At 38.5% G+C, this 14235-nt stretch overlaps 1 protein-coding gene across 2 annotated transcripts in view; it reads right to left on the bottom strand.

The window, feature by feature from the left end:
- Nucleotides 1–14235, bottom strand: part of LOC103030844 (cadherin-related family member 1) — a 47491-nt gene that overhangs the window by 28448 nt on the left and 4808 nt on the right. For both annotated transcript variants that reach the window (XM_007260924.4, XM_049464866.1), the window contains exons 3-7: nt 4336–4481; nt 4173–4223; nt 2321–2410; nt 1992–2078; nt 671–787 (exon numbers count right to left, since the gene is read on the bottom strand). In XM_007260924.4, coding sequence (XP_007260986.3) covers nt 671–787; nt 1992–2078; nt 2321–2410; nt 4173–4223; nt 4336–4481 — 491 coding nt within the window. The remainder of the gene's footprint in view (nt 1–670; nt 788–1991; nt 2079–2320; nt 2411–4172; nt 4224–4335; nt 4482–14235) is intronic.

The following is a 14235-nucleotide window of genomic DNA, read 5'->3' as shown; positions in this document are numbered from 1 at the left end:
GCTTTCTGAGATGCAATATTTTGTGCACTTTGCCCAAACAGATTTTTAGAATGACTGGGCAAATTTTCCTCTGCAGATAAATTGCTTTTTCCATCATTATCCAGGCTCAAAGGAGCTCCATCTTAAATTTAGGTAGAATGGTTGGGCAGATGCAAAATGAATTCCTTGGAAATGCATGAATTTCAGCTGCTGCTGAAAATAGGCCCAGAGATTTACCTATGCTATGGAATGTAAACAGTGGCTTTTAATTATTTTCTTGTGCAGTTTTAAAGTTCTAAATACCTTGTTTTAAATGACAGGGCTCCCTGGATTCTACCAACAAGGTGCAAAGCTACTTTGAGTCTGGATAACAGTGGAAAAAGCGATTTATCTGCAGGGGCTAAATATGCCCCATCTAACTCATTCTATAAGCCTGTTTGGGTAAGGTACAGAAAATAATGGATCTCAGAACGCTGTAGGAGAACGGAGGTGTGCTTTTCAGCAAAGGTAACTACTTTTTACCATGTTTTAATACACCCAAAGTCTATATCACACCGGAGTTCTCCTTTAAAGCAGAATTTCCACCTCTTACCGATGCTGTATATGTCAGAGGACTGTGTGCCCTTGCATCATTACCTTTGAGCATTATTAAAGTATTATATTACTTAGTGTTTTGGTTTATGCTACTCACCTTAGCAACCACAGTGACAAAATGAGTTTTGGATGTTTCGTAGTCCAGAAATTCACCAGGTTTGATGCGGAGGACCCCACTGTGACCATCTATGGTAAATTTGGTATTGGGAAAGGTCTGGAGGAAAAACATCAAGTTAAGAAACTCAGTGATCAGTATAAAGTTTTCATGAGGGCTGTGTAATTGGCAATAATATGATATGTAGAAAACTGTCATATGCCCTATCCGAATGGAATTAGTTTCTCAGGGGGACGTCTGTGAAAAAAAAAATAAATTCTACTGTTGAATCAAGACTGCAATTGAAAAACAAGAGGACTGGAGTGTTTTGGCTTTCTCAGTCACATGACATCACGTTATCATGTGATATCAGGTTTTTTTCTACACAGAGCACGATGGCAGCATCAAAGCACTCTAAAAGACACTGGAGCAGAGAAGAGACATTGACTCTTATTTATTTTGGTGAATTTGTATTTCCTACACTGAGGAAATGGTTTAGTAGCTCCTCCATTTCCACTCGCCGTTGTGTAATCATGTAATCATGTTGTGTAGCAGTGGACAAATAGCTATTTTATTAAATGCGAGGTGACGGAACTCAGAGATGTGAGTCTGGATGAGAATAAAATTACTGGAGGACCACGGAGTTCAGCGAAAAACAGTAGTTAATTCAGCCTGTAATTTTCTCTGAGAAACGTCTAAGAAAAACACATACATGGTCAATCCAGACGGGAATAAAATCACAGAGGACACCAGTAAAAAAGAAAATTACCATAGGACCCACTGAGAAACTAATCTCATCCAGATAAGGCTATAGTGTAAAAACACAAAAATCACATACAAAATATCTGAATAAAAAAAAACTTTGTTTTTTTATTAAATCAGAACAATAGGATCAGATACAGAGTATAACAATGTTATCTACTGGGTGGGGTTTAAACACAACAATAAATAAATCACTGTCTGACACCAAATTTTACATCTAAACTAAATTCATTTGTAATTCTTTACTGTGATTAAAAACTTCAATGCATCAATCACATATTCTGATGCTTTTTATTGCCGTGTGAAAGTCTGTAATACATGTGTGGTGGGTGGTGCTCTTCAGTAAGTCTGGCTAAGCTGTGGAAACCTCGCTGAAATGTAATTGGAGTTTAATCCAGTAGATAAAAGTGCTTTTTCAGATGAATCTTTCAGATGACATTAGGCTCAGTGTGTGACGAGGTGTGATGGGTGGTCTGGGGGGAATCCCATTTTAAAAGAGTGTACAGCACTGAAGACCTCAAAGGGCTAAAGGGTGTATTGTTGTACCGGATCAGAACCTCACCTGTAGGAAGTAGGTGACGCTGCCGCCCGAGCCCAGGTCTTTATCCACAGCCTGGACCGTGAAAATACTGCTTCCTGCTTTAGTGTCCTTCAACACAACACAAAGAACAGCGCTCTGAGCAACATCACCACACTCCCATAATTACTGTACACCACACCTTTACACCCGGGACAGAACTGCTGCATAATCAGCACTGTCATCTGTTCCATTAGCACAGCGCTAATTCAGCGCTAACATTCCCAAACACCACAAAACAGTACTACATTCAATACATATAGATCATAAAAGCAGATACAGAAGCAGCAGCCAATCAGAGCTCTTCAGCTGACCTCGGGAACGTTGACGATGAAGGGCAGGTTCAGGAACTCTGGCTTTTCATCGTTAGCATCCGTTACAAACACCCGCCCGTTCTCCACCACCTGAAGAAACCACAACAAACTACAGATCAACATTTAATTCAGCCCTGCAGAGACCTGCCTTAAATTACTATTAAAGTTCAGGGGATATTTTTGTGCATTTTTTTAAAGTCTGTTTAAATATATTTGAATGTATAGATTTGTTTAACATTTTCAGTTTAGATAATAAAAAAGAGACCACTTAAAAATGATGAGTTTCTTTAATTTTACTAAATTTAAAAACCTCTGGAATATAATCAAGAGAAAGATGGATGATCACAAGCCATCAAAGTTATCCAAAAGCAGTGTGAAAGACTGGTGGAGGAGAACATGGCAAGATGCATGAAAACTGTGATTAAAAACCAGGATTATTCCACCAAATATTGATTTCTGAACTATAAAACTTTTCTTTGCATTATTTGAAGTCTGAAAACTAAAAAAACTAAAAAAACAAAAAAAAAAAAAACACTTTTTTGTTATTTTAGCCAGTTCTCATTTTCTGCTCTAAATGACAATATTTTTATTTGGAATTCTTTATATAATGTTTATAGAATGAAACAACAATGTATATTTTACTCAAACATATACCTATAAATAGCAATAAAATAAAGTCTATAAAAAATACAATCTATAAAATACAGTCATGCTGGGGATTGTAGTTCCGGACTAGAGTTTGTCCACAGACGATTAGGCTGTGCATCTCAAATTGCAAATTCTAGCAATTATGTGTAGATTAAGTTCATTAACATATCATTGCTTTACAGGATAAGAAAAAATAAAACTTCTTGACTTTCAATGGAAATCAGTGCAAAAAGTCATTTAGAAGCATTTCTATTGGTTCATTTATCGATACTATACTATAATAAAGAACAACTGCCAACTGGGTTTTGCACACAGTAAAATTGCCTGATGCAGTTCTTAGAAATCTGACATAATATATTTGATCTATGTGGTATGAATATTTGAGTAGAAGTGATACAATATATTTAACTTCAGGTAAATAGCAAAATCAGAGAAAATTATTATTATTATTATTATTATTATTATTATTATTACTGTGATTAGGTTGATGCAATATGTGTGCAATAAAGTGATTTTACCTCTGAGATTAATATGGTTACCTATTCATCTAATTATCTGTCCATCCATCCATCCATCCATCCATCCATCATCTTCCAACTACCACCTACAAGCCATTTCACAGGAACACATGTACCACACACACACTTATTTATACACAATAAGCTAGATGCGTAATCCACATAAACATATACGTATCATATTTTTCACCAATTGTTCTTCACCTTGTTGTGTGACGCTTGCCTGCTTTTGAAGTCTAGCAGTGGTGCTTTTAAGTAGTGTTAGTGGTAGATTTTTTTTTATTTATTCATTTAATTGATTCTAAAATATGTATAATATTTGTGGACATTCTCAAATTACATTGATTCTGTTCTTTATAGAAGTTTACAATTAGATTTTAAATAAAGTTTAATAAAGTGTTGTTTTTTTTACATTGTGTACTTTTGTACAAAGCAGTTTATTGTAAAATACAAAAATGATGAAAGTATTTATAGATTAAATGTCTTAAATAAAACACACATTTTGTTAAAGAAATAGTTTTCATATTTAACTGATTCTGCAGTTACATAATATCGTTGTATGTTTTCCAGTTTGATTGATAATATATTTATTGGCAATTTGGTCCTTTTTGGTACTACAATGCTGCAATATATGATAAAATGTTTAAAAGCTATGTAAAGTAAAGTAAAATGTTGAGAAGATTTACCTTATTCCTGCCATCAGTGATGCTGACGAGCAGAGAAATTTCATTTTCTACCTACAATAAAAAAGAAAGGACCATCAGTGTCTGCCATATCGAGAACATTGTAGGAGAACCCGGTTCCATCAGTACAGTACATTATTACTGCGCTCCTCAGGAGAACGCTCACCTCTCTGTCCAGCGCTGAGATCAGAGTGACCCTGCCGGACTTGGGGTCGACTCTGAAGTACTCCTTAGACCCTTTTTCGAAGGTCAGGCCGTACCGGACCCCGTCTCCCTCAGGGTCAGTTCCGTTCAGGGTGTACACCTGAGTTCCTGAAGAGAAAAATGTAGAACATCATCAAATAACACACTCTCTGAGATTACACCATCAGCATTACACCATGGACACTTTATTAGAAACCCTTCTCCTGTTATCCTCTGATAGATCTTCATCATCATCAAATATGTGATCATCGTGTACACAGAGGGAGTAGTGGTGAATTTGAGGAATGGTAGAGTCTGTAACAGGAAAGCGACTCTAATTTTGGAGTAATAAGGTGGTGGAGTGGAAAAAATTACAAAACTTCAAAATGACTTTTACTTTCACCTCATATAAACATAACTAAACATAAAAAACTATTGCTATTGCTGTTTTGTAATATAAGTGAAATAATATATATATATATAATTCTAGATTTTGTTCATTTTGGCATGGGAATAATATATATATATATATATACCTGCTCCCTGCTCTGCTCCCTGCTCTGCTCCCTGCTCTGCTCCCTGCTCTGCTCCCTGCTCTGCTCCCTGCTCTGCTCCCTGCTCTGCTCCCTGCTCTGCTCCCTGCTCTGCTCTCTACTACTCTGGTCTGCTGCTGTGCTGGTCTGCTGCTGTGCTGCTCTGCTGCTGAAAGCTTGCTCTAATCTTCAGCTTCTACACTTTTCTCTGTTTTCTTCTCTTTTACTCTCTTCACACTTACTAATCCACTTTTAGTCTGCTTCCTCTTTGCTCTACACACCTATTAATCCACTCTCAGTCTACTTTTATAGACTTTTTCCTCAGGTTTGCTGGATTAGCTGTTTGCTGCTGCAGTTTGTTTGTGTAAGTTTCTAATTTCAACTGAAACAAGGTGAGTGCTTTTTTTCTCCATGGCTTCTGCTCAGGTTTACACCTGTTTAGAGTGTGGCATGTATAGCTTAGATCCCTTATCCACCGATACTGGTAACAATAGTGGTATTTGTACTAAGTGTGAGATAGTTAGCTCCTTGGTGGATAAGGTGAATAAGTTAGAGCTGCACGTCCGGGGTTTAATAAGGGATAGACAGCAGGATTCACTGTTAGCAGCCCCGGGTGTCTCAGGGAGAGTTAGTACCCCCTCGACTCCGGCCTTAGAGCCCTCACAGCGGGGCGAATGGGTAACGTCTCGGCGGCATAGTCGAAAGGCTAAGGCTAATGCTACCGCAAAGGCCACAGCCAGCCCACCTAAACACCACGCTCCCCCAGTTCACGTGTCAAACAGGTTTGCCCCGCTCAGTGAAGCACCAACTGAGGAGCCTGTTAAAGGTACTCTGGTGATAGGAGACTCTATCGTCCGACACGTGAAATTAGCTACTCCTTTAGGGGCACCAGCGGCAACAGTTACTTGTTTACCGGGAGCCAGAGCACCGGACATTAGTGGCAACCTTAGGTTAGGGAATAGGAGATATTCGAGGGTAGTAATTCATGTAGGGGCCAATGATATTCGTCTGCGGCAGTCTGAAATAACTAAGGCTAATATTAAAGAGGTGATTAAACAGGCCCAGACGCTGTCCGAGGAGGTAATCTGCTCTGGCCCCATCCCAATGAGGCGTGGTGATGAAGCTTACAGCAGGCTTTCTTCGCTGAACCGCTGGATGTCCAAGTGGTGTGCAGAAAATCATGTGGGCTTTATAGATAACTGGCTACACTTTGAGGGCAAGCCTGGTCTTTTAGGTAGGGATGGTGTCCACCCCACGCGGGAGGGTGCTGCCTTACTTTCATGCAGCATAGCTCATAGTCTTTTAGTTAGTCGGCAGAGTAGTATTAGAAGCTGCTGACAATCCAGAGCCGGGACCAGGCCGCAGACAGAGAGGCTTAACCGACCGTCTGCGAGCTGCAAAGAGACGTTACCTAGATACCAATGTATTCAGACTGTGTCTGTCCCCCGAGTCAAACAAAAACATCAAAAAACTAAAACAGTAAATCTAAATAACTTAACTTATATTAAACAATCATATCCAGACTGTAGTACTAACATTTCAAGCCTAAAGATTGGTTTACTTAATATTAGATCTCTAAATTCAAAAGCAGTTCTGGTGAATGAAATGATAACTGATCAGAAATTCGATGTTCTGTGTCTGACAGAAACCTGGATTAGGCCAAACGAATATGTAGCATTAAATGAAGCCGCCCCTGCAGGCTATAATTATATACACAATCCGAGATTGTCCGGTAGAGGAGGTGGGGTCTGCATATTTTTCCAAAGTACCTTAGTTAGCAATCAGAAACACTATGAAAATTTTACTTCTTTTGAGCTTCTTTACACCAGTATAATTAATCCAGTTACAAAAAAGAATGCATTTTCTTTAATTAACATCTACAGACCACCAGGGCCCTATTTAGAATTTTTAAAAGAATTTAGTGATTTTGTCACAGACTTAGCAGTAAGTAATGATAAAGTGATTATAGTTGGAGACTTCAACATTCATTTCGAAAAATTGGATGATCCATTAAAAAAGGCATTCACATCGATTTTAGACTCAGTTGGTATTATTCAAAATATAACAGGACCTACTCATTACTGTAATCATACTCTGGATTTAGTTTTGACCCTGGGTGTGAGCATAGATAACCCGAATATTCGTTCTCAAACCTCCGCAATTTCAGATCATTACCTTATTTCATTTAAATTACATCTTAGTCATAATATACGTACATCCCCTAGCTACTCTGTAAAACGTTCAATTACGCCTTTTACAGCCCAACAATTTACAGATAAGCTTCCAGACTTATCAACTCTAATGTACTCTCCTATAGACCCAGTAGAACTAGACAAACTAACCGAAGGTTTAGAAAATACCTTTCGCTCTACCTTAGATGTTGTAGCACCCCTTAAACACAAAATAGAGAGACAGAAAAAGCTCGCACCGTGGTACAATGATCAAAATCGTACCTTAAAGCAGTTAGTACGAAATTTAGAGCGTAAATATCGATCAACTAAACTGGAAGTGTTTCACTCTGCGTGGAAAGACAGTCTTGTTAAATATAGAAAAGAACTTAATAAAGCCCGCTCAGCATATCTGGCCTCACAGATCGAGATAAATAAAAATAATCCTAGAGTTCTCTTTAGTGTTATTTCCAAATTAACTAAAAACCAGGCAGGTACTGAACCTCAGATTCCAGCCATTTACACCAGCAACGATTTTATGGACTTCTTCAATAGTAAAATTGAAAACATTCGGGATAAAATTAAACAGATAAATATTACATCCTCTCTGTCATCTGGTCTGGCTGATCTAGAACAAAACCCTGTTACTGAAGTTAGGTTGGAAGTCTTTAACCCACTTCCACAGCTAGAACTAGAGAAAATTATCTCCTCTTCAAACAGCACAACCTGCACACTTGATGCTGTTCCCACAAAATTACTAAAACAGGTACTGCCAGATATAATTAAACCTCTGTTAATGATAGTAAACTCATCGCTCGCCCTGGGCCATGTACCCAAAGCCTTTAAAACAGCTGTAATTAAACCTCTGATCAAGAAACCAAATCTTGATCCTAGTGTACTGTCTAACTATAGACCTATTTCAAACTTACCGTTTATTTCTAAGATTTTAGAAAAAGCTGTAGCCCAACAACTTTGCTCTTACCTGCAAAGAAACCAGATCTATGAAAAATTTCAATCTGGATTTAGGCCTTATCATAGCACTGAGACAGCTTTAGTTAGAATAACAAACGATCTACTTATAGCCGCCGACCAAGGCTGTGTTTCCTTACTCGTACTTCTCGATCTGAGCGCAGCCTTCGATACAATAGATCATACTATCCTTTTAGAAAGACTAGAGAACATGGTCGGTGTAACCGGAACTGCCTTAGCATGGTTTAAATCGTACTTAACCGATCGCTATCAGTTTGTGAGGATAAATGATATGTCTTCCAGTTATACCAAGGTAAGATATGGAATTCCACAAGGCTCTATATTAGGACCGTTATTATTTACATTATATATGCTCCCACTGGGCAAAGTTATTAGAAAACACAATGTGAATTTTCATTGTTATGCAGATGACACGCAGCTCTTCATATCAGCCAAACCTGACGACAGAGTGAGATTAAAGAAAATCGAGGATTGTGTAGAAGATGTAAAATCATGGATGTCGCACAACTTCCTCCTATTAAATAGTGATAAAACAGAAGTTCTCCTATTAGGCCCCAAAGCTGCTAGAAATAAATTATCAGACTTAATGCTAAATCTGGCTGACTTCTCAGCCACCCCTGGTTCAGCAGCTAAAAACCTTGGAGTTATCATAGATTCAGATCTAGCATTCGATAAACACATATCTAATGTTACTAGAACAGCTTTTCTACACCTCCGTAACATCGCCAAGCTAAGAAATGCCCTATCACTGCATGACGCAGAAAAATTAGTACATGCCTTTATTACCTCAAGGCTAGATTATTGTAATGCGCTACTGTCTGGATGTTCCGGCAGTAACTTAAATAAACTTCAGCTAGTTCAAAATGCTGCAGCCAGGGTCCTTACTAAAACTAGAAAATTTGACCATATTAGTCCAGTACTATCAGCACTGCACTGGCTTCCAGTCAAATTCCGCATAGACTATAAAATTCTCCTGTTAACGTATAAAGCCCTACACGGACTCGCTCCTGAGTATTTACAAGACCTCATCTCCTGTTATGAACCACCGCGATTACTCAGATCTCAGGGTGCTGGTTTATTAGTAGTGCCTAAAATTCAGAGGAGCTCTGCAGGAGGAAGAGCTTTCTCTTATAAAGCGCCTCAACTCTGGAATAATCTCCCCGAATATGTTCGGGACTCAGACACAGTCTCAATCTTTAAGTCTAGACTGAAAACTTACTTGTTTAGTTTAGCTTTTGGTAATTAATGTTTTTCCCTTTAGATAAGGCTGCAGATTCAGGGGTTCATGGACAGAGGAAATTGTGGTAAACTGAGATGCTGGTGCTGTTGTTCTCCCACTGCACACGGTCACTCAGGTTTGTGGACGGTGGAGTGGGTGGATGCTGGTGTTTCAGGGTGCCTCCATGTCTATGTTACCTTCTGGCTCTCTGCCTTTAGTTAGGCTGTTTTATTCAGTTCTGCCGGAGTCATTTGCCACACTCTGATAATGTTTTATATTCTCTGTTTTACATAAATCCAGTCAAAACTAATTCCATCTCTCTGCCTTCCTCCGAGTTACTGACTGCCCACCTGTCTGACCCGATACCGATGTTGGACCCTCAGGCTCTCGCGTCTCCTGTCCGGCCAGACTGATGGAAGTTTCTGAAGTCAGCTCTTCTCCACCACCACCACAGATCAGCTGCTCATCGTCCATCTTACTCTCCACTACAGATTACATCCAAGCCATTAGTGGCGCTATTACACTCCTGAGTACATAAAACCTATATAGATGTATAAAAGACTTTTTAAATTTCTATTTAAAAGCCGTTTGACCAGTGGTAGGATGGTCCCCCCTTAAATGTGAGTCTTGGTCCTCCCAAGGTTTCTTCCTCCTCCTGCAGCTCTGAGGGAGTTTTTCCTTGCCTCCGCGCTCACTGGGGGTTCTGTATTCTGTATTTTCTATGTGTAATGTTTTGCCTGATTCTTTGTCCTGTAATCATGTTTCTGTAAAGCTGCTTTGTGCCAACACCTGTTGTAAAAAGCGCTATACAAATAAATTTGATTTGATTTGATTTGATATATATATATATATATTTTTTTTTTTTTCCATGCCAAAATGAACAAAATCTAGAATTTCCGGCGACGAACGTGGAAGTGAGACAGGATTGGTTGAGTCCAAACATGTGACACTGGAGGATGCATTCTGGGGATTGTAGCTCCAGACTGGGGTTTGTCCATAAATGAATAGGCTGTGCATCTTTAATTGCAAATTCTTGCAATTATGTTTAGATAAAGTTAAATAACATATCATTGCTTTACAGGATGAAAAAAAACTTCTTGACTTTCAATGGAAATCAGTGCAAAAAGTCATTTAGGAGCATTTCTATTGGTCCATTTATCGTAAAGTTCTGATACTATACTATATAAAGAACAACTGCCAACTGTGAAATTGCCTGATGCAGTTTTTAGAAATCTAACATAATATATTATGTCTATTTAGTATGTGTATTTAAGTAGAAGTGATTTATATTTTAATCCAGGTTCACTGAACTCAGTAGATCTTTCTGCACCTGACTTAAGACTCTTTAAACCTTGGGTGTACCTGCAGTCTTTAACACCAGCAGCTAACCTTTAGCCTGGCCAGCAGGAGAGCGCTCTCCACACTCTCTTCACACTGGGAGGTGTAATGGAGAGTGCAGTCTCAGGTACACAGAGTGAGAGAGAGAGAGAGAGAGAGAGAGTGTCTCTCTGGATGAGTGATACTGCACGGCTAAAGCCCACAGATTAGCATCGGATCAGCTTCATTACAGCCTGCGTATTTCACTGACACGCGGCATTAGCATGCAGCTAATCTCAGAACAATAGTGTCCAGGTAGAGCTTGTTTCCATATGCAGGCAGGCAATTATGAGTTTCTTTGATTTTACCAAATTGAATATAATCAAGAGGAAGATGGATGATCACAAGCCATCAAACCAAATTGAACTGCTTGAATTTTTGCACCAGGAGTAAAGGCATAAAGTTATTCAAAAGCAGTTTGTAAGACTGGTGGAGGAGAACATGCCAAGATGCATGAAAACCGTGATTAAAAACAAGGGGTATTGCACTAAATTTTGATTTCTGTACTCTTAAATCTCTATGACTATGAACTTGTTTTCTTGAATTATTTGAGGTCTAAATGCTGTGCATCTTTTTGTTATTTCATCCATTTCTCATTTTCTGCAAATAAATGCTCTAAATGACAATATGTATATTTGGAATTTGTGAGACATGTTGTAGGTAGTTTGTAGAATAATCAATAATGTTCATTGTACTCAAACATATAGCTGTAAATAGCAAAATTAGAGAAACTGATTAAGAAACTTAAGCGGTCTGTTATCTTTTCCCAGAGCTGTGTAGCTTGTCTAGTTCCTGTAGAGTAGTAATACCCATTGGCACTGTGCCTAATACTAGGCATTGGTTAGTGGGGTATAAAGCCACCAGCATTGAGCTGTGGCGTGATGGAAGAATGGAGCTCCATCCAATACTTTTGGATCATATGAGTTGGGGAGATGTGGATGAGGTGAGGTGAGGTGGGGTGGAGTTGCGATCATCCAACATCCTGACCTTACTATCACTCATGTAACTGAATGTAATCAAATCCTCAGAGACATTAGTATTTAACGTTACATATTTCTACACTACACTATGATATGATATGATGCGACTGTATTGATACAATCAATACAATGCAATATATCACAGATTACACCCCTAATTGTTATATTAATGATCATCAATGAATGAGCTAGTTTTACAGTGAAAATAATAAATGAAGCTACTGGCACCATGCCTAATGCTACACAGGGACCAGAGAGGTATAAAGCCACCAGCAATGAGAACTGAGTTCTCCAGAATGATGGAGGTGGGGTGGTGATCAGCCAGCATCTTGCCCTCAATAGCACTCATGCAACAGAATGTAATCAAATCCTCACAGCTATGTAAGTTCAAAAACTTCTATGCAGAGTAGAAAGAGAGCAGCTTCAACAAAAGCAGGATAAATTAGTTTTTTAATACCTTTGATTTCAGAGGAAACAATGATTAGGAAGGTGTTCCAATACTTTTGGGCATAAAATGCAGATCTGACCCTTCCTCTAAATTGTAGAGGAATATAACAGAAACTTATCAGGTCATCAAGAAATAATGTCCTAAGATCTGAGAGCTGTAATAGTAATTTAATGTCTTTTTTTCCATTTTGTTTGGATGGTTGGTGTGGTAAACATGTTGGATTGGGATGATCTAAGACTCTTAATGTGCTTTCAGATTTCACACAGTAGCCACACTGCTGTATGCTGAAGCCCAATTGGTTCAATTGTTTCCCAAGCGCCAAAGAAGTTTGACTATACTGTAGAGCAATGGGCATGATGTGAACTCATGACTGACCAAGAAAAAGTTGTAGTCCAAACAACAAAATAAGGAATCAAAGCTTTTTTATGATGTTGCGAGAGTTACAGTGGTGTAAAAGGGTTTGCCCCCTTCATGATTTCCAATTTTTTTGCATGTTTGTCACACTTAAATGTTTCAGATCATTAAACTGGTCAAAATATGCAGATTTTAAATGAATGTTTTTTTATTATTAAGGTAGAAAAAAATCCAAACCTACATTGCCCTGTGTGAAAAAGTGTTTGACCCCTAAACCTAATAACTGGTTGTTCCACCGTTAGTTGCAACAACTGCAATCAAGCTTTTGCAATAACTTGCATTGAGTCTTTTACATCTCTGAGGAGGAAATTTGGTTCACTCTTCTTTACAGGAATTCCACCACAGTAAAGGGTTTTCAAGCATGAACAGCCTTTTTAAGGTCGTGCCACAGCATCTCAATCAGATTCAGGTCAGGACTTAGACTAAGCCACTCCAAAGTGTTCATTTTGTTTTTCTTCAGTCATTCAGAGGTGGACTTGCTGGTGTGTTTTGGATCATTGTCCTGCTGCAGAACCTAAGTTCATATCAGCTTGAGGTCACGAACAGATGATCAGATATTCTCCTTTAGGATCTTTGATAAACAGCAGAATTCATAGTTTCATTTATCACAGCAAGTCTTCCAGGTCCTGAAGCAGCAAAGCAGCCCCAGACCATCACACTATCACCACCATGTTTTACTGTAGGTATGATGTTATTTTTCTGAAATGCTGTGATACTTTTACGCCAGATGCAATGGGTCCTATTTATATGTTTTTTAGTTGAGAACAGGTGTAGCAGTAATTAGGGCTGGGTGGGGCCAAACACTTTTTTTACAAAGGGCCATGTAGGTTTGGATTTTTTCTCCCTTAATAATAAAAACCTTCATTTAAAAACTGTTTTTTTTTATTATTTGTGTTGTCTTACACTAATATTTCAGTTTGTTTGATGATCTGAAACTTTTTAGAGTGGAAAAACATGCAAAAAAATAAGAAATCATAAAGGGGCAAACACTATTTCACACCACTGTACACGTCTACAGATTTTTCAAAAACTCTCTTATAAGTCTGTTATCAGTGAGCAACCCTTAACTTCAGCAGGTAAATCGAAACCACAATCGGCCAACCTTGAGCAGAGCAGTAAGAAAAGTGGCATACCGTTGGTGATGTGGAAGGTCATTAAAAGGATCATCTCAACGTAAATAGTGCTAAAACACAAGCGAAGAATCTTGGTGTCCAAATTCTGATTTAGAGTTCAGCCATATTAACATCCTGAGAGCAAAAGATCTAGAAAAACTCCTTCTCGCCTTTATTTCCCGTAGTACATCTATCAAACAACTGCAGATGATTGAGAACGTTGCTGCTGAACGAGTGCTAACCAAGACTAAGAGAGGTAGGAACACATAATTTCAGTGCTAAGATCATTACATTGGTTTCCATTCAGCTGGAGAACAGTTTATAACACTGCTCCTCATCTATAAAGCACTGCTTATATTTCTGATATGCTGAAGAAATAATACAGGCCTAGAGGTAGATCTCTTTAACTGTACCAGATCTCTTAACACCTCGTCATGCAGTAACTTAAAGCGATGTGCCTTAATAAGTGCCCATCTATGGGTGTCCTTTTTCTCCTTAAATTGAAAATGTTGCCTCCATCTTAAACATCTTTAGACATGGTCCCAAAGAGAAAATGGGATGCAGTGCTGTATAAGGTTTAGATGCCTCTCCAGTGAAGTTATAGTGATGTGGTGCCCTTTAGATTAACTTACAATTGGAGAA

Source organism: Astyanax mexicanus, chromosome 15 (assembly GCF_023375975.1).
Source record: "Astyanax mexicanus isolate ESR-SI-001 chromosome 15, AstMex3_surface, whole genome shotgun sequence".
Taxonomy (NCBI): domain Eukaryota; kingdom Metazoa; phylum Chordata; class Actinopteri; order Characiformes; family Acestrorhamphidae; genus Astyanax; species Astyanax mexicanus.
This window is presented reverse-complemented; position numbering and strand designations above follow the sequence as displayed.